This window comes from Solenopsis invicta, chromosome 7 (genome assembly GCF_016802725.1).
Source record: "Solenopsis invicta isolate M01_SB chromosome 7, UNIL_Sinv_3.0, whole genome shotgun sequence".
Classification (NCBI taxonomy): domain Eukaryota; kingdom Metazoa; phylum Arthropoda; class Insecta; order Hymenoptera; family Formicidae; genus Solenopsis; species Solenopsis invicta.
This window is the reverse complement of record NC_052670.1, coordinates 18,887,651-18,914,561: the sequence shown is the minus strand read 5'-3', so window position 1 is coordinate 18,914,561 and position 26,911 is coordinate 18,887,651. Positions and strand designations below refer to the sequence as shown.

At 34.9% G+C, this 26,911-nt stretch overlaps 1 protein-coding gene across 8 annotated transcripts in view; it reads right to left on the bottom strand.

Annotated features, from left to right (window-relative positions):
• Positions 1–26,911, bottom strand: part of LOC105202481 (cdc42 homolog) — a 99,580-nt gene that overhangs the window by 54,793 nt on the left and 17,876 nt on the right. For 5 of the 8 annotated variants that reach the window (XM_039451911.1, XM_039451914.1, XM_039451916.1 and 2 more), the window contains 2 exons: positions 10,917–11,116; positions 10,648–10,757 (listed from right to left, as the gene is read on the bottom strand). In XM_039451911.1, the coding sequence (XP_039307845.1) occupies positions 10,648–10,757; positions 10,917–11,116 (310 nt within the window). Of the gene's footprint in view, positions 1–10,647; positions 10,758–10,916; positions 11,117–11,477; positions 11,653–13,574; positions 19,943–21,204; positions 23,456–26,911 lie in introns of those variants that run through there. The other 3 variants (XM_039451917.1, XM_039451918.1, XM_039451919.1) reach the window with 3 other exon arrangements.

The following is a 26,911-nucleotide window of genomic DNA, read 5'->3' as shown; positions in this document are numbered from 1 at the left end:
TTTTTATATTTTTGCTTTTTATTTAGCTATACATATTTCGAGTTATGCAAAAATAAGATTTTCAATATGCAGCTACCTAAGCGGCCTCGTAATATGGCTGCTATCGAGCTTTTCATATCAAAATATTTCATCAATAAGTCAATTGAGAACTGCATCGTTCGTACTATGATGGTCCGCTTATTTTTATTCGTTCTCGTGGCTGTCTGTTTATTTGTGCTCTGCCCCGTATATTTTACGTATAAGATTACCGCTCGCCCATTCGGCCGCATTTACTCTGCTAATTCACCGGGCCGTAATTATTCGATATCTTATTATGTTGAAGATTTCTGAATAAAATCACAAGATCATTTAAATGTATGTATTTTATAATATTTTATTTGTTTCTATAACAGCACATAATGTCGTACTCGTACATGTATTATCGAATGACATATGATATCTTGTGCTGTTAAACTCAGTCTAGTGGTCAAACTTCATCTTCCACGCTTATAACAGTTGTTGTGCCCGGTGGTGATCCAGGCACGCCGGTAGATAATTCGGGATCGTTACAGCGCCTGAGGAGTTAGGACTCAAAGAAGAGCCGCGTTGACGGATTAGAGAGTAGACACTCTTAAGTTCCCAACGTTAAAATAAATGTATATTTCTTCAGTTTTGCCCTCGTTACACTTATTGTGTGACTATATGTATCACTCGTACACTTGCTTTCCTGGACGGCCCGGTATATATAGGTCGGCGTTTAACTCCGGATTGTGTTACCGGCTTGATGTGTAAGTCACACACGGCGAATAACACACTGGACAGCTGTTCGTTAGACTGTCCGTCGCTTTCCGATTTGTCTGCTCTATTTATCCACAAATTTGTTACTTGGTTCGACCAATCGTGTTCCTGCAAAATGCAGCTCTCACGATTAGCCAAAATACGAGTACCGGAAAGCGACTCAGCAGTAGCTGGCGTAACGCAATAGTATTTCGGGCCAAAAGCCCGAAAGACCATCAGCGTCTTTCGATTCTTTTGCGTATGCGGAAGTTAAATCCGCTGCGCATATGCATAGCAACAGGAATCTTAATTTCCCGTTGTTGTGCGCGTTATTAACGTGGTTGTTAGAAAAAGCTTTTCTTTAATGTCAAACTGGTCTCATTGCTGTAAACGGTTTTAAAGGAACTGGAATTTATCCATTCAATCCCTACGTTTTTCCGGATAGCAATTTCATTCCAGGAGAAGCACCCACTTAAATGGAAAATTCTACATATTCTATGTCATGTACAAGAGAGATAACTTCTGTTACAAGCCAATACCATAATCAGCAAATAGAAGATTTAGCATAACCTGGCTGCTCTAAAAATAATGAGACGGAACAAAGTATAGTGATTCCTATTTCACCTGAACAAATATGCCCAATTCCACAAATTACATCAAGAAAGTCTACACAAAGTCGCAAATCTTCACACGCTGCAATTCTTACAAAATCTGCATATTAGAAAAAAATTATATTTGTCATTAAAAAGTGCAGAGATAAAAAACTCGAAGAATTCTACATCGTTAAAAAAAATTGTGAAGAAACATGAAGAAAGAAAAGATGTCAATAAAGACAAAGAGTAAAGAAAATGTAAACAAGAACGGAACAGAAAAGTAAAAGATGCCAATAATGATTGTCAATCTATTATTAAGTCAAAATTAAACCTTGCACTTGATAAAGATGTAAAGTATGATTTCCAAGTAAAGACATAGCTATCTGCATTTTTTGTAATGAATCATTTCTATAAGACTCAAAGGGTAAGAAATGGATACAACGTTTAATGTACGAAATGTGCACATTGCTTGTTCTTCTGTGACCGAAGAAGATGAATATGTTTGCGATTTTTGCAAATAATTTTTTTCTCTTGTTTTCAGTTACAAGTTCATTTAACTTTAATTTTATAAACTTTATAAAAAATTATTAAAAAATTAAGTTTATTTTGATAAAACTTTCTTTTATACTTTGTCATCTTCTAATCAAAGTCAATTTTTATTTGTTTTGAAACTTCACGGCTTTGTAGATATTAGATAGATATGTCTGTGATCTCATAACCAAAGTTAACATTCATTTGTGATCAATTTTCGTGCAATTACATTGTAAGCATTAATGTCTGTGATATTATGACCAAAGTTAAGATTTATTTGTTTTGAAGCTTCGCAGCATTACATTATAAACATTGTTTCAACAAAATATATGATTTTATAATAAAATACTGTATCTTTTTTAACAAAATATATGATTTTATAATAAAATACTGTTTAAAAAATAATCAAGTTTTTTAATTTATTTTTGGGCTAGCAATATTACCACCACTTTTTCTTTTACACCGATTATGCAGTGCGTCATATTTTTATAAATCGCATTCTAAGTAATAAATATTCCATTGCTTTGAATCTGGAATCTATTAAACAACACTTTGACAAATATAATCATTCAAGTTTTAATATAAAATATTGATTATTGACAAAATTATCCAATAAAGTAAAAATGGGTACCATATTACCTTCTTCTCCTCTATATTTTAGATTCAACACACACACACACCCGCGCGCGCGTGCACACACACACTCACGCACCGCGCACACGCGCACGCGCACGCGCACACACGCACGCACGCACGCACTACGCACGCGCACGCACGCACACACACAAACACAATTCCTGTTTATATTTTTACAATTTATTTAGTTTTAACATCAGAATTATTTCCGAACATAACTTTAACCTACAAACAGTATTAACAGACTAGCAGACACTAGAGGCAGCCATATTCCTTGTGCTCTTATTTCGTATACAGGGTGATTCAGAATAACCCGTTGTCTTTTAAGGGACGTATTCCTGATCGAATTCTAAAACGATTTTTCCTTTGCCAAAAATTTGTCAGACGCTTAGATTTTAAAATATCAGCTGATTAAGTTAGCGTATCAAGGATCGAATACAGGTGGTACGCAGGGGCGGCGTACTCACCGTTACGTGTGTGTCGGGTGTGTCGTGAGGTGCCTGCTACGCTCAGCTGATACAACACACAAGTATTTCTCCCTTCTCTCTCTCTCTCTCTCTCTCCCCTCTTCTCTCCTTCTCTCTCTCTCTCTCTCTGTCACATCACAATGCTAGCTTTAACTTACAAATGTAATTAATTTTCATCTTAATTTTAATGATTTTAATAAGAGAAGTGCCAGGAAATTCTTTGTACAGTCGAAGAATCGAACAAAGAATCGCACGAAATCTACAAAAGTATTTACATCTCGAGTTTTTAGAAACAGTACTACTTTTTTTGTTACAGAGAGAGAGAGGGGGGGGGGAGAGGGAGAGAGTTAATGCGCGCGCGCACGTGCTTGCATAAACAAGTTTGGACATGCATTTACTTACGTATTATTCTGTACAGCGATCAATTAGTTGTCTCCACGATGAGACAAACCAAAGTTTCATTGATCCTCTCGTAAATTATCACTTTAATATCATAATACACAATTCATTCATTCACTTGATCAATAAAACTTGAGTAACTAATTAACGATCACTTCGAGTAACGATCACTGTAAATAATTATTAGTCATTTGGCATGCAAAAATATGTAGCTCGATAAAACTCGTGTTTACGCGCGACGAACAGACAACACGTGTTTACTCGACAATAGGAAAGAGCCGACTGATTTTATGGGATACGTTATGATCGAATATAAATGCGTGATTGGTCGAACAGAAGTTAGAACGCGGCAATATAAAAGTAAAATAGTGATTAATATTGTTTTCAATAATAAAATCTATTAAAAAATATTTTTCTATTTATTTTATTAAAATTATTTCTTTATATCAAGAGATTCTACACTGAGAAAAAAAGTTATTAACTTTTAATAAATATTTGTTTGAATACTTGCAATGACATAATTTATTAAATGTAATTAAATATCTAGATTTCGTGCAATTCTTTGTTCGATTCTTCGACTGTATAAAGAATTTCCTGGCACTTCTTTTATTAAAATCATTAAAATTAAGAAGAAAATTAATTACATTTTTAAGTTAAAGCTAGCATTGTGATGTGACAGAGAGAGAGGGAGAGAGAGAGAGAGAGAGTGAGAGAGAGAGTGAGAGGGAAGAAAGACGTGTGTGTATCAGCTGAGCGCAGCAGGCACCTCACGACCATAGATATAGGATCTATAGACCGAGCATTCGAGGAGTGGGGACGTGAAAAACTAGAAAGAGATAGCAAGCTTTGGACCACTATTCTGTCTTTGTCTAATGACGCGCGTGGGGAATCTTCACTTGTTTTTTTTTTATATTTTGACGTCTACAAACGTAATAAAGAAACTAATAAATTTAACATTAATAAAACTAAGAATAAATGATTTATTTACTGAAAAGAAACATGCTTTTAATCAAGCTCCATTGATGGATCATAGAAATCAATTGATTTGTATTCTCTTAGAAAAGTTTTTCACTCTTTGTATACATCATTATGCTGCTTCTAAGAATAACAAAATTAGACAAATAAGATCTAAATTCACAAAACTCATTTTATTTAAAAATCAATAACATATATTATATATATAGATATATATAAAGATCAGCAGAGTTAATTTTTTTATTACTGTTATGCCAGGTGCTTTAAATGTTTATTCAATACTTTATTGTTTAAATTTTAATACACAATTTTACATTATATATAATTTTATATTTTGGCACTTTTTCCAATGCTTTTCAATTCCCTTTCATTCTTTTTTCACATTCACTTACATTTCCTTTTTCTTTTTCCCTAACCTTACCGAGAGTTTCGTTACCTTTACTGTACCCCCACGCGCGTCATTAGACAAAGACAAAATAGTGGTCCAAAGTAGGTTATCTCTTTCTAGTTTTTCACGCGAGAACCCCCACTCCTCGAATGCTCGGTCTATAGATCCTATGTATATGCTCACGACACATCCGCGCATAACGGTGAGTGCGCCGCCCCTGCGTACCATCTGTATTCGACCCGTGATACGCTAACTTAATTGACTGATATTTCAAAATCTAAGCGTCTGACAAATTTTTGGCAAAGGAAAAATCGTCTTAGAATTCGACCAGAAATATGTCCCTTGAAAGACAACGGGTTATTCTGAATCACCCTGTATACCAGTTTAAAAAAAATAGGTTACAACCAGTAAGAAGTAGTACGCAGTCTAGGTTTACATAGAAGTCTATGCTTTTAACTCCTCACGCGATCATATTGAAGTCGTACAAAGTCGTAAGCAAGAAAAAAAATAAAAATTTCAGCATGGCATTTATAAATAAAAAAAAATTTGAATAAACTTGGAATAAGTTCGCTTTAAAACATTTACAAAAATAAGCTTTGATTATTTCTCCCTTTCTCCCTTGACAATTAGTAAATAGTCATAAAAGGTCTGTAAAAAGAAACTTATTCAGGCAGGGAAACGTACAAGCAGAAAAGCATACACGGTTAAGCTAAATTTGAATAAAACAGTATAATGAAATTTAAAATATTTATAAAAATGGTCCTTGATCCTTTTTTCGCTTAACGGTCAGTAAATAGTCGTAAAAAGCACGTAAAGTGAAGTTTATTCAAACATGAAAACGCGAACAGCTATTGAAAGGAATAAAAAAATGTACTTTTATCCATAAAATTATAAAAAACTTTACTTGTGGCACATTTTTACAAATTTGATAAATACAAGACGTCATTTTTACAATAAAACACACAATAACGAAATGACATGCTACATAAAATTTCATTGTCAATGTGTCACGTTTCACGCTTATTAGTTCTAATTTTTCCGTGATACTATCTCGTCCGTCAACGCAAAATTCTCAACTGATTAATCAAGAGCCTGAACCCGTTGAAGTTATTGAAAATTCAAAAAACGCCACGCTAACTTTAAGATTACACATACTATTCAAAACCGAACAACCTTTTATGAAACTAATTTTTATCTAAAAGTATACTATCTTGAAAATACATCCCAAAATTTTTGTTAAATTATCTCAAAAATTGTATAAATAATTTTGTAAAAAAGTTAAATTTTGCAGTTTTTTTTTTATTTGAATTTTTTCATTATGTTAAATTTATCTGAAAGTATACTATCTTGAGAATATATCCATAAATTTTTGTTAAATTATTTCAAAAATTAAAAATTTTATGAATATTTTTGTAAAAAAAGTCAAATTTTGCAGTCTTTTTTATTTTTTCATTATGTTAAATTCTAATTTAAAAAAATATTGAATAATAAACAACAAACCTCAAAGTATGTCCAGTAAAATTTTTGCGGCAAAATATCAAAAAGCTGGGAAATGATGACTGATTTCATGCAGGGGGGTCCAGTGGACTCCATGTGATCGTTATATTATTATTTGGAAGTGTGACCTCAACCAGTTAATATAACATTTTTAGAAAGCTGATTTCTTGTTTTACATTAAAAATAACACAATTTTCAAAGATATTTATTTTATTAAATAAACATAGGTAAAATAAATTTTGTCCATCTGTTAAAAAATAAATATTTTACTTTATTTTTAACTATTCCTTTATTTGTAATTATTTTATCTTTAACTATTTTTTACTGCTACAAAATAAGAAAATTTTTTGTCATTTGAGGATTATGTATTTATTTTATTAGAAAAGTACTGTTTTTGGGGTTTAATAATACTGTTTAACTATGCAATTGTGTAATATTTTAAAACAATGGACTACTCGTGCAAGTCTCGTGCAAAGCATGTTACTATTTACATTTATCTTTATTTTCAAGAGGATCTACAGAATTAATTTTTTTAATTAGTATAAAAGTAGTATGAGTTTAAGGGGGCTTTTACATTCGTCGGCTTCAAAAAAAATTTTTTTTACTTATTTTTATTCCTACATATGTGTAAAATATCTCTGTAAAAAAATTTTTTTAAATTCGCAATATTAACGGAGTTATGAGCTCAAATGCATAAGGGCGCACGAGCTCTCCAAACGCCTACCAGCGCAACAGAACTTGTAAATGCTATTCAGGTCACTATTTCGAGAAATCCGGCAGATGTCGGTTATACTTTAAGTTTCTATTGGTCCAGAGGAAATCTTCCTGTTACCTTCTATACACTATATAGTTTAGGAGCAGGTAGAAAGCCGTTAGAACTGCTCGAACCTTGTTCTTTGTCGTGCATAGCGTGAGTTGAATAACGTGCGTCTCAAAATGTTCCACGGAAAAAAAACGTCTAAATTTAGTGATATTCGACCTGGACATAAAACGAAGAAACGACAATTTCGAGGGAATCAATATTCAAGCGAAAATGAAACCGAGTTTGCCAGTACATCAGCCAAAAAACTACGAGACAACATAATCTACTGATTATGATGTGCAAGTGGATGTGTTGCAAAACTATTGCATTATAAGCTTTTTATCGATTTTTTCTAAATTAACCGAAATACTGGTGTGCAAAAAATGTAAAAAAGAAGTTTGTTTCAGTAAAACTAGAGAAATGGGATTAGAATTTAGATTAATCGTTGAGTGTGGCAGCAGTACAGAAAGCATCGAGTCTTGTCCACTTATTGACAATCGATCGTATAAAATTAATCGACGCATAGTGTTTGTATTGCGCATTTTGGGCATTGGCCTGAGTGGCTTAAATGTACTTTGTGGTTCAATGGATTTATGTAACGGCTTTACTACAAGTATGTACTATACTGCTATGGACAACATTTACACAGCCACGCAAGCTGTGCACGATATTAGTTTGAAAAATGCCGCAAAAGAAGAAATTGATGAAAATACAAAAGCAGGAAACGAACCGTTACATTTAACTGTATCTGGTGATGGTACATGGAGCAAACAAGGCTTCTCATCGTTATTTGGTGTTATTACATTGATAAGTACACAAACAAGGTACTAGATGTTGTGATCAAATCTAGCTTCTGTAAAGCATGTTCACTTTGAAAACATGATGATTCTATAGAAAAATTATTGTGGGAAGAGGAACACAAACAGAACTGCACGATGAATCATTCAGGAAGCGCTGGAAAGATGGAAGTCGACGGCATTATTGAAATGTCCAAACGTTCACAAGATTTACACGGCGCTATGTACGAAAATTATATAGGCGATGGAGACAGCAAAACTTTTAAAAATTTACTCAATCAAAACCCATACGGAGACGAATTATTGGTAAAAAAAAAAAGAATGTATTGCACACGTTCAGAAACATATGGGGAGTAGATTGAGAAACGCCAAAAAATCACATAAATATATTGGTGGAAAGGGAGCAGAAAAATTAACAGAAAAATTAATTAAAGATCTCACTATTTATTATGAATTGGCAATGCGACAAAACACGGAGTCTTTACAGGACATGAAAAATGCAATATAGGCAACATATTATCATAAAATATTAACCGATGAAGAGCCCATGCATTCTCATTGTCCTCCAGGGTCAGATTCTTGGTGCAGCTGGCGCGTCGCGGAAACTAACGGCACACTTCAAAATTATCATCATGATCCACCTCTAACTCCTAAAGTTCAAACTGTCATTTATAACATTTATGAAGATTTGTCAGATGATGCTTTGTTAACGCGATGTCTCGAGGGACATACACAAAACAATAACGAGAGTTATAACGCAGTTCTCTGACACTTTGCGCCGAAACATATCTTCTCTGGTGCAAAAATTATATCTGTCGCAGCATTTTTGGCAACCTGCACATTCAATGACAGATTTAAAAGTTTATTGAAAATAATGAACGTATTGGGAATCCGTATAGGAATATTAGCGAATTTATGTGCCGAATAAAAGAATGATCAACGCGTGAGACAGGCAAATCGTCGCACGTTAGATTCATCGAAAGAAGCCAGAACAGCTCGGCGATTAGATTGGCAAAAAACAGTTTTTTTGAAGAAGCAGAGGGTTTATTATACAGTCCTGGTATTGCAGAATAACCGTAAGTACCTTGAAATTTTAGTTATTTATGAAAAAAGTCAAATTAAAACTTTAAACGCGTTTTTCTTGAAACCATGTTTTTCGAGCTAGCAGAAGTGATAACTAAAAAACCAATAAAGATAACCTGCTAGGGTTTATTTTTTCTTAGTCCTAACACTTTTGCGCATGTCTGGTACCAGAATTAAGTTTTTACAACACAAACGTGATTTTTTATAAGCAAAAAGGTAACGAATTTTTGAGGAAAAAATCAAACTTTTTTTTGCAGTGTTGTATTTTTTATAAATTTTATGCTATCGACTTCATTTTGGTATTAGCCATGGAGGCACTCATATAATTAATAAAAATTGTCGGTTTTTTTATTTCAGATAATTTGCAGAAGCTCTATCACTTCCGCCATGGAGGCGTATTTTTCTGATGATCGCTAATTCGATCGCCATTTGGAGGCATTAAAACGCATCTTTTTATAAATAAAAAATATTTTTTTTGTAGTTTAAATGTTAAATAATTCCATGAAAAAAACCGCATATTCCTATATATAATAGATTTTCTTTTAAAAATTCGTAAAAATAGGCTATTTTTTCGGCCAGCGAATGTAAAAGCCTCCTTAACAAATAGTACAAAAAAGGCCAATACAACGAGTAAAAGTTAAGATCTTGTTATAATATATTTTTTCATTTATTACTCAAGATTGATCACATACGTTTTAACTCCACAGAGTCTTCTTCAGTGTGATAATATATAATTTTACATCAACAACGTATTCTAACAGTAGTGTTCGTTTCGATCAAACACAATTAATTAACAATAATAATAAACGTGGATTATTATTATTATTATTATTGTTAATTGATTGCGTTTGATTAAAGAAAACACTACTGTTAGAATACGTTGTTGATGTAAAATTAATATCTGAAGAAGACTCTGTAGAGTCAAAACGTATGTGATCAATCTTGAGTAATAAATAAAAAATATATTATAAAATCTTAATTTTTGCTTGTTGTATTAGCCTTTTTTGTATTATCTGTTAATTGTTTTATTTATTTTTTACAAAAGGAATAAAATCAATATTCATTTTATTAACTTTTGATATTTTAAGCAATGCAATAGATTAATGTTCGATATTCACACATAATTGTTTCTTATATTTAAAACTGTCTTAAGTACAATCTTAAAATATTATAAACTAATCATAATAGAGTCGTATCATCATCTTAAGACTTTCTTAAGAATTATTCATAAATACCAAAAACTAACAATAAGTACAAGTGAGTGAGGCTGCCACACCAGTTCTAAATGTCACACAGACAAAAGCGCTTACTCGTTAACTTTAATTAGCTCTCCTGGAAAAATTATCTATGATGTGCTATTTTATTTAAAAAAAAAATTTTTTTTTATTATAAAATATCACGTCTTATTCCCCGTGTGCACGAATCTTGGGACACTTTGTATAATTAAAATAAAAATTTCTTTCTCTTTCTCGAATTTAATAAATTTAAACTTTCTTGAAAATTTCTTTAAAAAGTATATATTCATCCATACATGGATAAATATATATTTTTTAGTATTATACATTTTTCTAGCATTATTATGTTATATAAGAAACAATATATTCAATTATATTAGAAGTACAAAAATAAAAGATTACTATAAGCAGTATAAGCAAACACACTACGATCATTTAGACTTAGACGATCTACTGCATTATAACGATTAATTTTAATTAAATTATACCTTTTCTTTAACATTTTCAAACGATGACGGTGACACAACTGAGAAGCATACAAGAAATACATCAGTTTGAGGATAACTTAATGGACGTAAACGATCGTAATCTTCCTGACCTAAAAAAATATTTAAAAACTTAAGAAAATTGTCACTATATCCGTTTCTACTTTATTATTTATAATATATTTTTATATAACAAATCAATATACATATATATCACAGAAATAATTGATATGAAAAAAAATACTACAATATATATTAATAACAATATTTACCAGCTGTATCAAATAATCCTAATGTATATGGCTCACCACCAATCATCACGGTAACTGCATAATTGTCAAATACTGTCGGAACATATTCCGATGGAAATTTATTCGTAGTATAAGAAATTAATAAACAAGTTTTACCAACTGCTCCATCTCCAACTACTACGCATTTTATTGTCTGCATTTTGAGCTCTGTCAAATGTTGCCTGTAAAAACAGAAATAACAAAAATATTATTTCCTTCAATAGTTTAATTATCTCAAGAATTGTAATTAGTGATAATTAATTGCAAATGTTAATTTATACGTAATAAATTCTTAATTAAAAAAATTAAACATCACATTTATAATATTAAATATTGGTTATGTGCAAACGTTTTGAATAATGTATGTGTTTTCAATAATGTATGAATGTTGTAATCAGCTTTTTTAAACAGAAAAGTGAAGATTGCTATGTCAACGTTTAATTTATCAGCAACTTTTTCAATCAAAATTTATTAGTTTATATACATATACCAAACTGAACACATTTGTCAAGGTTAAACCTTAGGTTACCTATTTTTGATTACCTTCTCCACACCAAGATATGTGAACCTCTATAACTTTATCATGCTATATCTCTAAACAAAAAGCATATTTTTTAACTCATGATATGTGAAATTGATTTCTCAAAGTTAAATAAAGATAAACAAAATCAAAATAAAAAATATTTTATTCTTAAGTAAAGATAATTATTTTAAAAAATTATGTTATAAAAATTCGCAAAAAATAATTTTAAATAAAAATCTCGAATTTTTAAAAAAAGATGTATAAAAGTAGCCAATTGTTGTTCCCAACAGAAAAGCAAAACTTGTATGTTTTTTTTTTAGTTTTTAAGTTGCAGCTTGACATTAGTGCAATTAGTTTTTCATGAACATGATAGGAATATATGTAAAAATGCAAAAGAAGTAAGTAAATAAGCATAAAACAAGTTATAAAGATGAGATGCAACTTTATTACAAAAAGTTTTATCTCTTGAAAACCATAAAATGAATGAAATTTTGTTGTAATAGAGTTTGTTGTAATAGAGCGCGCACACACTCGCGTAATCATAAGAAATGAGTTTAAGAGCACAGACGGAAACATCTTTATGGAGGATATAGAGCTTTTGGGGAACCTCTAAAGATTCGTGGTTGTGAAATTTCACACTTAAAATTCGGACTATTTAAAAAAAATTAATTTTTGACAAATTTTAACAAATTTTAAGTGATTTGACAAACAATAATATTTGATTAAGATGTTTACGTTGTAACAAACCGCCTTTCCGCTTCCTCCCTCGGACCGTCCACCGTTCCAAGCTGTCCGGCCGAACAACCGCCAGACAGCGAAAAACCGGCGCACAGCGCCCATGAGACTTTCAAACCGGCGTAGCGCGCGAATACGCATCCGCGCGTCGAGGAGATCTCCGCGCGCACGCGCTCAAGAAACGACCGAAATGGCGGTCGCTGCCGATCTCGAGCGGCAGGGATTCCCCCTCCGTTACCGCACCGTTCTGTACCCCCGCACCGTCACTGCCCTCGAGACTCGACTATATAAGCACTGCCGCTTCTACAGTCAAGGCTTCTTTCCGTCCAAATTTCCGTCCGCAAAGAAGTGTCTCCTAGCGCCACCCTGAAGTTAAGTGAGCTTAGCTTCTGCCAAGAGATCTTCTGCCGTCCGCCTCCTAGACCGCCGATTTACGGGCTCAAGTAAATCTTGGGCTCCACCGGGAGATCCTGGTAGTCAAAGAATTCTCGATCCGCTCTTTCTACTCGGCATCGACTCACGACTCGGGGTGTGGAGTTCCGCGCCTCCACCAAGTGATCTTGGCGTGAGTCGATCGCCACCGCCGCACAACATCGCGGTATTAACCGCAGCGCGTCGCGACCGTTTCGAGCTTAAGTACAGCTGTACCGCGCGCGCGACATCTTCGGCCGTGGCCGCGGCCTTCAGCAAGACCACGACACCGGCGCGTAAACAGGGATTCCGAATTCCGAAAAACTCGGCTCGGAATCCCTCGCTTGTACATAACACCGCAACCTGTAAATACCGCGTTCAATAATTTCCGTTTTCGGCATCCGCGTTCTATTTTTCGTCCGTCCGTCCGCGCGTTCCGTTTCCGCTCGTCCGTCCGCGCGTTATAATTTTGTTGTCCGTCCGCGCGTAGAAATAAGTTCTCGTTGCGTCCGTCCGAGCGTCACCGCCATTTGTCCGTCCGCGCGTCGCGTCCAAAACGCTACTGTTTTGTATTATACCAAACACAAAATAAACTACGTTTTGTTCACCATCAACGAACATCTAGTTCTCTTGGCGACCTCTCCGCGTCCTCGTCCGCCGAAGTCACGCCGCCCCGTGCGCGGAAAAATCAGGTCGTTACAACGTTGCAAAACACATCCAATAAAAAAGATAAAATACTTGTGTGTTATTGAAACTATCTGCTTTCCTGCTTACAATGAGATAAGGTATTCCACACTCAAAAAAGTCAACAGTCCCCGTCTCTGTTTAAGAGATTGTTTCCTTCTCTATTTAAACTCTATTACAACAAAATGTCATCCATTTAATGGTTTTTAAGAGGTAAAATAATAAAAATATTTTTATAATAAAAATATATTTTATTTTTATGGCTTTTTTTATACTTATTTACTCACTTTCACATTTTTACATGTTTTCATCATGTTCATGGAAAATTAATTGCACCACGTGAATCTGCAGCTTAATAACTAAAAAAAACATACAAATTTTACTTTCCAGTTGGGGCCAAAATTAGCTACTTTTACACATCATCCTTGGGACTTCCGCTTCTGGTCGGTTAGGCTTGAGTTGACAGCGTGGTTGAGTGAAAAGTGTAATTGTGAGAGGTGGATTGAAGTGGCGAGAGCGAGTGTGTGAGAGGGGTTAGAGGGCAAGACGAGAGGGGTGGAGGAGTAAAGAGAGGGCTAAAGGGGTTAAAGTAATAGGGAAGGGAGGAAAGTCGGGCAATAGTGAGGTGAGGTTAGGAGATAGGTAAGAAGAAAGTGAGACGGGGAGTCTAAGAAATTTATCGAGGAAAGGCCTTGGGCATAAAGTATAGAAAATAAAGAGAGAGGATAACGCGGTAAATAAGGAGCGTGACAAAGCACAGATCTTAAAATGTGCAATAGAAAATATAAAGAGGAGAGTGAAAAGAGAGATATTAGAGAGCGCTGGGGACATAGAGGAGCACGTAAAAAGAAAAAGAGAGTTGTTAGGTAGAGACTCATTAGGAGACAAGGAGGAAGCAGAGATATTTAAAAGGAGTAATCAGACGGTCAGATCGCCGCAAGGGGGAGGAGAGGTTAGACAGAGAAATAAAAGGGCTGTTTACCAATTTGAGAGAGGAATTAAAATTAAAAGTAAGAAAAGTTTGGAGGGAGTAAAGGAGAAAATAAAGAGAACAGGGGAAGGGCAGAAGACACTAAAAAAAGAAGTGCAGAAAATAAAAGGAATTGAGGCTCACATCATCATAAAAGAAAGAGAGGGGAGTTAGTAGAAAAAATTGGAAAGTTAAGAAAAGAGTTAGAAGATATTAAAGAGGGAAATTTGGAGAGATGGAGGGAGTTGGATAGGAAAAAAGAAGAAAGGATAGAGAGGAAGGGTGGGGAGGGGGAGAAAGGAGAATGAAAGGAAAGAGTAAGGAAGCTAGAAAAAAGATGGAAGAGAGAGAGAGAGCAAGAGAAGGAACGTGATAGTAAAAGATTGAAAAAAAAGGAGGGGGGCGATAAAAGGTGAATTAGAGAAGCTGTTTAGTGAGCTAAGACTAAGAAGCAAGGCTAAGGTAAAGGGGATAAGGAGAATAGAAGTGAGCAGGAGAAAGGGTGGATGTATGTTAGTAATGACAATAGAGAAAGAAAAAATAAAGAGGGAGATTTTAGAAAATAAATGGAAAATAAAGAGGGGAAGGGGAATTTGGATAGATGAAAACCTGACATGGGAAGAAAGAACAACAAGATGGAGACTGAGAAGGATAGCAGTTAGTGACAAAATAAAAGGAAAGAGAGTAAGAGTAGGTCAGGGGGAATTTGGATAGAGAGGATATGGTGGAGGTGGAATAAAAAGAGGAATTGAGAGATAGGAAAGGGAGAAAATGGGATGGGGATAAGGAAAGAGAAAGGGGGAAGAGTGGAAAAGGGGAAGGAGAAAAAAATAAGGTGAAAGAAAGGAGACAAAGACAGGGGGAATAATTGGGGGAGAGGAGGGAGTTTCGGAGACAGATAAGAAAAACACGGGAGTGGAGAGAGGAGGGAAGGGGAAGAAAAAAGAGAAAAAAAAAGGGAGAAGGAAAACAGAAAGAAGAATAGAGGGGGAAAAGGAGGAAGGAGTCAATATAGGTTTTTGGAATGTAGCAGGTTTGAGAAATAAGGATAAGGAGATTTGGAAAAGATTGGAAAGGGGAAGTGATGGTATTGACAGAAACGTGGATAAAGGAAAAGGGATGGAAATATATTGAAGGAAAGTCACCGAAAGGATATGAGTGGAAGGTACAATGGGCGAAGAGGAAGAATAAGAAAGGAAGAGCAATAGGGGGTATGATGCTAGGAATTAAGAGAGAGTTGGTGGAAAGGGATAAAGATGACCGAGAGGAAAAAGAGATTATAAAGGGGAGATTAAGTATGGGAGGGGGCAATTAAGAGTAGTGAGAGTGTACGCGAACCAGAATTTGGGAGAGAAATTAGAAAGCCTGAGAGGATGGATGGAGGAAAGAAAAGAAGGGATAAAAACAATATGTGGGGGGGAGGGATTTTAATGCTAGGACAGGAGAGGAGGGAAAAAAACTAAGTGAAGATGAGTGGGGGAAGGAGGAGAAAGAGAAAAAGTCAATGTATAAGAAGGTGAATAAGGAGGGAAGAAAGTTGATAGAGTTTATAAGAGAAAAGGGATGGTGGATTATAAACGAGGGAATAAGCGGGGATGAGGAGGGTAACTGGACATATTCAAGGAGTAGAAAAAAATCAGTAATTAATGTTATTTTAGTAAATGAAGGTGTGGAGAAAGAGATAAAAAGCTTAGAGGTAGGGGATCAAATAGATTCGAATCATCATCCAGTGGTAGTAAGATTAAAAGAGGGAGAAAAAAAAGAAAAAACAGAAAGAAAGAAAATGCAAAATAGGACATAGAGGAAGATGGGATGAAGAGGGTAGAGAACGGTTTAGGAGGGAATTAGGAAGAATAGAGGTAAAAGAAGGGGTGTAAGAAGGAATAAAAGACGTAGGAAGGGGAATAAGAGAGACGCTGGAAAAAAGAGAAGGGAAGAATAGTGAAAAGAAAGGGAAGAGGTTGGTGGGATGAGGAGTGCAGGGAGAAGAAGAGAAAGATTAGAAAAACACTAAGAGAGTGGAGAAGGTGGAGAGAGGGGCAAGAGTATAGAAAAGAAAGGAGGGAATATAAGGAAATATGCAAGGAGAAGAAAAGGGAAAACAGGAGATGGGAAAGAGAGGCGAAGAAGGCAAAATCGGTGGGGCAAGTGTGGAGGATTGTAAATAGAGAAAGGAAGAAATGGAAGGGGATAGACAGAGAGATAAGAATGGAGGAATGGGAAGAATACTTTAAGAGACTGATGGGAGGAACAGAAAGGAGGGTGATGGGGAAGAGATGGAAAGAAAGGAGAGGCTGGAGGAGGAGAGTGAGTTGGATAGAGGGGAAATAGTTGAAGTATTGAGAAAGATAAAGGATGGAAAGGCGATAGGGATGGACGAGGTGCCGGGGGAGGCTTGGAAATATGGAGGAAAGGAGATAGATGAATGGATTTGGAAAATGTACAATAAGATTTGGCGGGGTGAAAGATGGCAAAAGGATTGGAATGAAAGGTTGTTAGTGCCAATATTGAAGATGGGACAGGGTAAAGTAGTGAGGGATTATAGGAGGGTGACGATCATGCCGACGATGTATAAGATTTATACGGCAGCATTGGCAAAAAGACTAAAGGAGGAAGTGGAGAGAAAAGAGTTGATTCCACCGAATCAAACGGGATTCAGAAAGAGAATGGGGACACTGAATAATATATACGTTTTAAATTATTTAGTGAATAGGTAGATAGAAAAAAAGGGAAGGAAAATGGTAGCAATGTTTGTTGAGCTGAGAGCTGCGTTTGATTCCCTGTAGAGGGAAGAACGCCAGATTATTTAGTGAGAAAAAAAACGCAAAAAAGAAGTTGAGACGTAGAGCAGAGAAGAGAGCTTGGGGGTTTGAAGAGAGATTGGAGGGAGAGGGGAAACTTGTTAGCAAGGATGTGTTTGGAAGAAATGAAGGAAAGGAAGGGAAAGAGAAAGGAAGGATCGAAGTGGGAGAAGGAGAAGGACAGTATTTTTAGGGAGAGAAGAATTTTGCTAAAAGCAATGAGAGAAAAAAGGGCAAGAGAGGGGTTGGTGGAAAGGGTGGCAGAGGTCTTGAGGGAAACGAAGAGCAGAATAAGAATAAGTGGAGAAGTAGGAAAAGGTTTCTAGACAGCAAGAAGTGTCCATTGAGCCCCATCTTATTCAACTTGCTAGTAGCGGACTTAGAAGAAGAGATGGAAAGGGTGAAATAGGGAAAGGTGAAGACAGGAGGGTTAGGGTATATACATTGTCGTATGCGGATGACGTGGTGTTACTGGCGGAGGGGGAGGGAGAAATAAAAAGTATGTTGGAGTGGTTGAAAAAGTTTATGGATAGGAAAGGTTTAAAAGTAAATGTAGAGAAAACAAGTGTTAATGTTTAGGAAGGGAAATAGTAGGATGAGTTGAATGGAGATGGAAAAGAAAAAGGAAGATAAAGGAAGTAAAAGAGTATAAATATTTGGAGTACATGTTTCAAAGGAATGGGAGGGAGGGCAGGAAGCACAGATAAAAGACAGGGCAGCAGTTATGGGACAAGTGTGGGGTATTGAAAAGAGGAAATTTGGGAAGGATTGAAAAAGGAGAGTATGGCTGTTCAATACCTTAGTGTGGACGGTAATGGAATACGGAGTGGAAATCTGGGGATGGAAGAAGAGGAAGGGGGTAGAGAGATTACACGAAAGGTATTTGAGATGGGTGTTGAGTGTAGAAGGAAAAACGCCAGGGTATTTAGTGAGAAAAGAAACGCAAAAAGAGAAGTTGAGAGGTAGAGCAGGGAAGAGAGCTTCTTGGGGGTTTAAAGAGAGATTGGAGGGAGGGGGGAAAGCTTGTTAGCAAGGATGTGTTTAGAAGAGATGAAGGAAAGGATGGGAAAGAGAAAGGAAGGATCAAAGTGGGAGAGGGAGAGGGACAGTTTTTTTAGGGAGAGGGGAGTGGAAGCACTGGACTGAAAGAGAAGGAGAAAGACAGAAAGAGTAGACTTTGATAAGATAGAAAGAAGGGATAGAGAAAACCAAAGAGAGGAGAGGTGAAAAAGGATTAGGAACGGGAGGTTTAGCAGATGGTACGGAAGAGTAAAAGGAGAGGGTATTCCAAAATATTTAGAAATGGACTGGGAAAAGAGTAGGTAGAAAAGATTAGTAAGATTCAGGCTGGAAAACAAAATGTTAGAAGGAAGATATTGGGAGGAGGAAGATAAAAAGTTGTGCAGGTTATGTGAGGGCCACTTGGAATCCTGGGAACACATATGGGGGAAGTGCAGAGCATGGAAAGAGGGAGGGGAGAAGACATGACAGGAGGCGTGTGGAAGAATTTTAGGAGAGAAAGGAGAGAAGGAGGGATGGTTGAGGGAGGTGGAAGAGGAGAGAATCAGAGGAGAGGGGGGAAGGGGAAAGATTGAACAAGGGAAGGGGAGGATGTGGATGGTAAGGGAGGGAGAAGAAGAGTATAGGAATAAGAGGTGTGAGTGTGACGGAGGAAGTGAGTAAAGGGAAAGAGAGAGCAAAGGTTTGTAAACGGAAACGGAAGTCCCTAGGGTTGCGGCAATGAGAAAGAGAGAGAGAGAGAGAGAGAGAGGCGCATTAAGTTATAAACAAGCAAAGAGTAACGGCGGGACAGTCAGGGCACGCGTGCGAGGCGATATTAGTGTAAGATTAGAGTAAAGGTAGGTTAAATTAGATGTAAATTGGCCTATAATTATATGTCACCTCAAAGGAATCATAAGATATACTACTACTACTATTACTACTACTACTACTATTACTACTACTACTACTACTACTACTACTACTACTACTACTACTACTACTACTACTACTACTACTACTACTACACATCCTCCTTTAAATAATAATAAGTTATATTGGACTGATGAATTTAAAACACAAGAATAGAACCCGAGACTAAAAGGCCTGTCATAGCGGTTCTTAGTGTCAAATAATAATTTTTAATTTTTATAAATTCCAACTCGAACTGCGCGCTGCATATTTGTCGGATATCAAACACGGTCATAAAGCCGGAATAGTTATATTAATACTATTATGTAAAGAGCATATATAATATCCCCCCTTCCCAAAAAAACTGTAAATTATTTTATTGCAAAAAAAAACATCTCAGCCAGGGTTCGAATCGGGCTCTAAATTCCGTGTGAGCGTCGTATTACTTATTGTTAGCATAGTTGTCGAAAGTAGGACGTCCACACAGAATTCGGAAGATCCAAGTTCAAACCCTGGACTAAGGTGTTATTTTTTCACAATAAAACAATATAGTTTTTCCGGGAAAGAAGTATATGCTTCTTATAGCATTAATATTACTATTTCAGCTTCATGACTGTTTCTCAAGTCCGACAAATATGCAACGCGCAGTTTGAGTTGAAATTTGTAAAATTAAAAATTAAAAAATTATTATTCAGCACCAAGAACCGCTATGACTAACATAAGCCTTCTAATCTCGTGTTTTAATTTCGTCAACAATAATCCAATGTAACAAATTATTGTTTCTAAAAATAGAAAGTTTATATGTCGCGCCGCATATTCGTTGGACTTGAAATAAAATCATGAAGCCGGAATAATAATATTAATGCTTTTAGAAGCATATGTAATATTCCACCTCCCTGGAAAAACTGTACAGTATTTTATCGCAAAAAATATTAAGAGTATAAATAAGTTTCCGCCGTTTTTTATCAAAAATTGGGCATTTATTGTGAAAGAACGGTACCTAATGTTTTATTCGAAGTATTGTCCATCGCTAGCCACTACTTTTTCCCATCTTTCTGGCAGCATACGGATACCGCGTCGGAAGAATGCTTCATCTTTTGAAGCTATCCACAAATCGACCCAATCTTTTGTATCTTCGTATGATGTGAAGTGTTGCTCAGACAGGCCATGCGCCATCAATCGAAACAGGTAGTAATCAAAAGGAGCAATGTCTGGTGAATACGGCGGGTGGGGTAAAACTTCTCAATTGAGTGTTTCCAGGTAGGTTTTGACCGGCGCCGCAACATGTGGACAAGCATTATCATGCAGAAGAATAACTTTGTCGTGTCTGGAGTAGTAGTGGGCACGTTTTTCCTTGAGTACTCGGCTCAATCTCATCAATTGTGTTCGGTAGAGAGCCCCAGTAATGGTTTCATTCGGTTTGAGCAACTCATAATACACGACACCAAGCTGATCCCACCAAATACACAACATGAGCTTTTTTCCATGAATGTTCGGCTTGGCTGTCAATGTTGAAGCATGGCCAGGTGGTCCCCATGATTTCTTCTTCTTTGGGTTATCGTAATGGATCCATTTTTCATCACCAGTGACTATACGATGCAAAAAACCCTTTCGTTTATGCCTGGCAAGCAGCATTTCACATGTGAAAAATCGGCATTCAACGTTTCTCGGCTTCAGTTCATATGGAAACCAGTTTCCTTGTTTTTGAATCATTCGATGATTTTAAGCGTGAAATTGCTGGTTGAGTCACTCTTAATGTAAGTGCAAGTGCTTCTTGCGTTTGGCACGAATCTTCATCTAATAATGTTTCCAATTCCGCGTCTTCGTACACTTTCGGCCTTCCGCTACGTTCTTTGTCTTCGACGTCAAATTCACCGTTCTTAAACTTGTGAAACCACTCACGGCAACTTCTCTCACTTAAGGCAGCCTCACCATATGCTTCTACAAGCAATCGATGCGCCTCGGCTGCAGATTTCTTCAAATTAAAGTAAATAAAAAGCTCCCGCAAATGACGCTTATTCGGCTCAAAACTCGACATTTTCGCACGAAAAAAGATATATGATGCTGATACAAAATCGTTAATATTTTAAGGTTATGTTGTTGCCAGATGTCCAACCTTACGATATAACGTTTTACAACAGACAATTTCAACCATAACATACTAGTGGCGCCATTTTTTGTGAAACGGCGGAAACTTATTTATGCTCCTAATAATACATCAACTATAGTTCGAACCTGGATTTCTCAAGTTCCGTACGAGCGTTCTATCACTTCGATCACCAAGGCATGTAATTTATGCGTTCCGTTCTTGAAAAAACTTGTTGGATAGGGGAAAACGCCTGCAAAGCCCGGCAGAGTCATTTTCTCGCTGAACAGGGGATAATAAAAGTTGATCGCGGACATAATAGATCCCTCCTTTACAAGCAACGTATGTTTGTTGTACAAGTAAGCAAAATTATTTTTTCCGTGTTTGTTGACTATTTTTACAAATAAAAGGTATATACAACAAAAAAATTTTTATTCAGTTTTATCTTAGAAAAATAAAGCAAATTGCTCTGGTGGAGAAGTATTACGATCTCTTCATCCTTAAAATGATACATATTTTAAAGAATATAATAGTGAAGATGAGACTAATTACGTTGAGAATGAAGAAGACATTGATACTGAACAATCTTACTTTGACGAGTTTTGAAAAGTCTAGGAGGGATGAAGAAATAGACCATAATAAATTTTTTAAATAAAAACATTAAAAAATTTAAATTTTCTATTAATTTTTTCATAAAATAATAACACTAATATAATTTTAAATCCCCTAATAAAAATAATATAATTTAAAATAAAAGGTAAAATAATCTTTCAACATAAATATATTAATTCATCGTAACGTATTCGAGACAATATGCCCCGTATAAAAATAACTAATGATAACATAATATTAATATAAATAAATATATACAAAAAATGAATTAAATTAGTAAATATTAATAAAATGAAAAAAACTAAAAAAATAATTATCCCATGCTCTGCCATAAAAATTAAAGCAAATCATCCCCAAAAATACTCAATATTAAGCTCAAAAATTAACTCCGATTCACCCTCAATAAAATCCATAGGTTTTCGATTCAACTCAGTCAATATCCTAATAAAAAGTATTAAAAGACTTGGTTAGGTAGTGCAATGGCGTGTGGATGTAGATAGAAATAGAGTGAGTATAAGTGTCGTAGTACATTAGAAAGTATTAGAAAGCAAAGAGGTATAAACTAGAGAGGTAGGAAAGTAGAGAAAATGGGTAATTAAAGGCAGATGTAGGGGAAAAGGATTTGTGGAGATATTAAAAGATATAGGTAGAAGGAACAGAAATAGGTTAGGACAGACAATGAGGCGGGAGAATCCGGGAGGGCCGATAATGTAAGAATTAAACAAGGAGGGTAAAGAAAACAAAAAAGGCAAAAAGAAAGAATGTTAAGAGAATAGGTTAAAGGAATAAAACAGTAGTGATAAAAGCAGAAACAGCTATAGAAAAGAAAATGCAACAGGTAATGTAAGGAATCAGGCAAAATGGTTTATGGAGAAAAAATGTCATATTGTAAATGAGAGATTGAATAAATAAAAGGAGATTGGAAGGAATGTATAGAAGTACGGAGACGGTGAGAAGAGTGATAGTATAAAAAAAATATATCAAAAAAAAATTAGAATGTAAGGTAGAAAATAGGACCAGGTATAGATATACGTATAAATATAGATATCGTAAAAGTAAACGTAAAGAAAATGGAAATGTAAAAGAATAGATGAATGTATAATTAATTGTTAATTAAAGATCCTAGGTGGCTTGGTATATGAAGGAGACCGAGGAAACTCAGATCACCGTTGGAGATTGAAGTTATGAAGCATAAAAGATAGAGAAAGAGGTATAAGAAGAAAAAAGAAAAAAAAGAAAATAGAATAAATATATAAGACAAAGAGACGAGAAGTGTAAACAGAAAGAAAAGAGGAACCGGAATTTTAGTAAAAATTTGAAAAAAAGGAGGCTGTTGGATTGTTAAAGGAAAAACGGAACCAAATCTTTTGCCTTTAAAGACTGAGCTTACAAAGGTTGGAGAAGAATTGTATGGAACAAGACAGCAGAGGTAGATGCAGAAAGGATGGGAGTTCGCCATAGATCTCCTTTGCAGCAACAAGTTCACATTGTGGGTAATTCTTGTCATGTTGTATTGGAATAATTCTATAAAGTGTGTAATTTCTGCATTTCTGCATAGGAATACTAAGTAATCTTTGGAAGGCTGGGTAAAAAGGAGGCTAAAAAGGTTATTAAGATGTTTGGAAAAGAAGTAAGAGAGGGGACAGAAAAAGAAGGTGAAAGAAGAACCGAGAAGGGAGAAACCAAGAAATGGAGGTACAAAAAAAGAAAGAAAAATGTGAGGATACGCAAAAGAAGAATGTAAATTAGGAGATAAGATGGAAAGAGAATTAGGCATAGGCATAGGCATAGATATAACACATCGTTCAATAAGTCCCGAGACTAACCCAGAGATAACGCTAGTAGTACCAAGCTGGCCACGTTTCCCTAGAATGCGAACCTTCACATGAAACGTGTACAAATTTCACGTCGATCGGACCACAAACAGCTGAGTTATTGAGGTTAGAGCAAAGTCACTTTGTAATTTGTAAACGGCTTCCAATGGCCTACCCGAACGTTCCGCATCGTTTGTGTCCGTACGACCACGTTTAAACTCAGCATACCAACGACAAATCGTTGATTTAGATGGAATTTACCCATTAAAAAACAATGCTTTATCAACACGCGAAACTAAATTTTTTTCCATTTTTCAAACAAATTACAAAGTGACTTTGCTCTAACCTCAATAACTCAGCTGTTTGTGGTCCGATCGACGTGAAATTTGTACACGTTTCATGTGAAGGTTCGCATTCTAGGGAAACGTGGCCAGCTTGGTACTACTAGCGTTATCTCTGGGTTAGTCTCGGGACTTATTGAACGATGTGTTAGGTGCGGTGCGGTGCGGGGGTTCGTTCGGGTGGACAATCTGGCTGTATATGGCGTTTGTTTGCCTGACAAGACTGTTGCGCCAAGGATAGGTAAAGGAATGAGTACAAGGAGGTATAGTTAGCACCGCGGGCGTGAGGAAAAAGAGAGAAAAATGCGTATAAAACAGAGTAGAGTTTGGAACAAAGATAGGCTAATATAGAACGGGATGAGGTATGAATAGATGCGTGAATTAAGGATAAACCAAGTCCCTTCATAGCTTTTGTAAGCTGAAATAATAAATATCTATCTACAATTACCTTATAAGATAAAACTTGAGAAATAACTTGTATAGACCTAATTAATGAATATCAGGGTTGGCAAGTAACGCGTTACTTGTAACGTCGTTATCGTTACAATTACCTTTTTTGGTAACGAATAAGTAACAGCGTTACATTTCATTATTTATAACTGTAACGTTAACGAATTACATTTCGTCGGTAATTGTAACAATTTGAATAGTTACTTTTATCGTTACTTTGTATAGATGAAGTGCATTAATTTGCTAAATGATAGCAATCCAATGATAGCAAACAATTTCTATAATCAAACAATTCTAATATTGAGATGCTAAATAATTATCCAAAACTTAAATCATTTTTTATTAAAGACAATACTGCACTCACAAGTAGTGCAAGTGTAGAAAGACCATTCAGCGTGAGAGATACACTGTATTAACATCGCAAAGAGGTCATTTTAATAATGATTCTATAAAACATCAACTTCTTTTAAAAATAATTAACAAATTTTTTGATGAAGTTCGATGCAAAAATGCAATCAAAGCTAAACTATCTGTGATTATATTGGATACAAATATGTATGTGATATTAGAACATATAATAAAAAGACGTTGACTTAAAATTATACGTGTATTTAGTGTAATTGTATATATTATAAACGTTATTTCTTTAGAAGATAAAAAAATGCTATTTATATTTATCTCAGAAATTTGTATACATTTTTTTAATGAAAAAAAGTAACAAAAATAATAATAATTCGTTAATTTTTAAGTAACGGTAACGGTAACAAGTTACTTTTTAAAATCAGCAACGAGTAATAGTAACGATTTATTTTTTAGAGAAAAGAACGGTAACGAGTTACTTTTATAAAGTAACTTTGCCAACCCTCATGAATATAGAGACCGGGGCTATTCGTAAAACCTTTTTTTCGTTTGCGTATCCTGAGTCCTATATTCATTAAAAAAAAAAAACCACACACAAAAACAAGAACATGAGACGGTTTACAAGATTGACCTTTCCCTTCACAATGCCGGTATAGATAAAACATGGAAATGTATTTGCTTTGAAGTACATATAAAAATGTCGGCCAATGCCAAGTATTTCAAATAGCCCCAAGCTCAGGATAATTCAAAAATAGTCCGGGAATATTTTGAAATTTGTGTTTTAAAATAAAAAAATGTAAAAAAACCTGTTGTAAAGACTTTCTTTTATTAAGAAAATGATAGTGTTATAAAGAAATGTTACATATAACAACAAAAATACAAACATACAATAAAAAAATTTATTGCTTTAACTTTTTCGAAACAAGTCAAAGACTATTCGTGTAATTACATCCGTTAAGTATTAAATTGTGTATTTTGGTACATAGAACGCAAATATAAAATAAAAAAATCGTCCAAACGACGATTCGACGTTTGGTTTTTCGAATAGCCCCAACGTCAACTGTGCGCATTATTACATATGATCTACAAAAATAGACATCACACAGCAAAAGGTAAACATAAAATGTTTCAAATACATTCAAATGGACACAATACATTCAAAGTTTTAAAAAAGAATTTTATTTATCTTATTTAAATTTTTAAGAAATGCTGGTTATCAGAAATTACTTTGACTGTCGCAAAACATATTTTTCACTATTACGACTTCAATATGATGCCGTTGCCAACAAAACTTTGTTAGCAACATCGTTATATTAGGACGTGTTTACAGTATTTAAAGTAAATTTTTAATGTTATGCCCATAAAAAGATATTTCCATTTTTCGAATTACCCCGTCTGCCGAATTGCCCCGGTCTCCCCTATAGAATTAAATGACCATCCTATTATTAAAAATATGTATCTCAGAACTATTAAAATTATAAGATAGAGAAGAAAAAGGAGGAACAACGAGTACAAGACAATGACTTGTTCGTGGAAAAAACAAACATAAATGGTATCTCATTACTTCTGAAATAAAATTCGTACATGATCAAGCATAAATGCGAATAAGCATATAAGGATATATGCATATATGTAAATGACTATAGTCATTCATTTACAGGGTATAAAAAATAAAAATGCACGTGCGAGAGCATTAGAATTTTGGTTGGCTCTTCTTACAAATAAATGCTCAAGATTATTTTGACGCATACAAACGCGAAAATAAATCATTTGAATCGTAATATTTCTTCTTGTTCGTCAAGACTTGTAAATATAATTAAACTAAAAGCATATTTGGGTTTATTGTATTTTTCTGGTATGTAAAAAGACGTTGCGGTTGAAGAATTATGATCAGCTAAATTTGATTTAACAATATAATGTATAAATGTACAATGTCTTTACGCTGTTTTCAATTTATAAGTGCGCGTTTACGTTTTGACAATAAAAAAAACTCGTACTCAGAGAAAAGCATGCGATATATTAGCACCAATTCGTAAATTATGAGATTTATTTATTAAAAATTGTACGGCTAATTATACGTCAGAATACTTTATGATCAATTATTGCTCAACAAGCAACTTTTAGGACTAGTAGATTCTGTTAAAATATACATAAAAAATAAGCCCAGTAAATATCGAATAAAAATAGTTTTATTAAATAACGCCAAAACTGCATATATGTATAAAGCAATTCCGTACACAGGAAACGTTAATACATCTTACGGCGAGACTGTCCCTAGT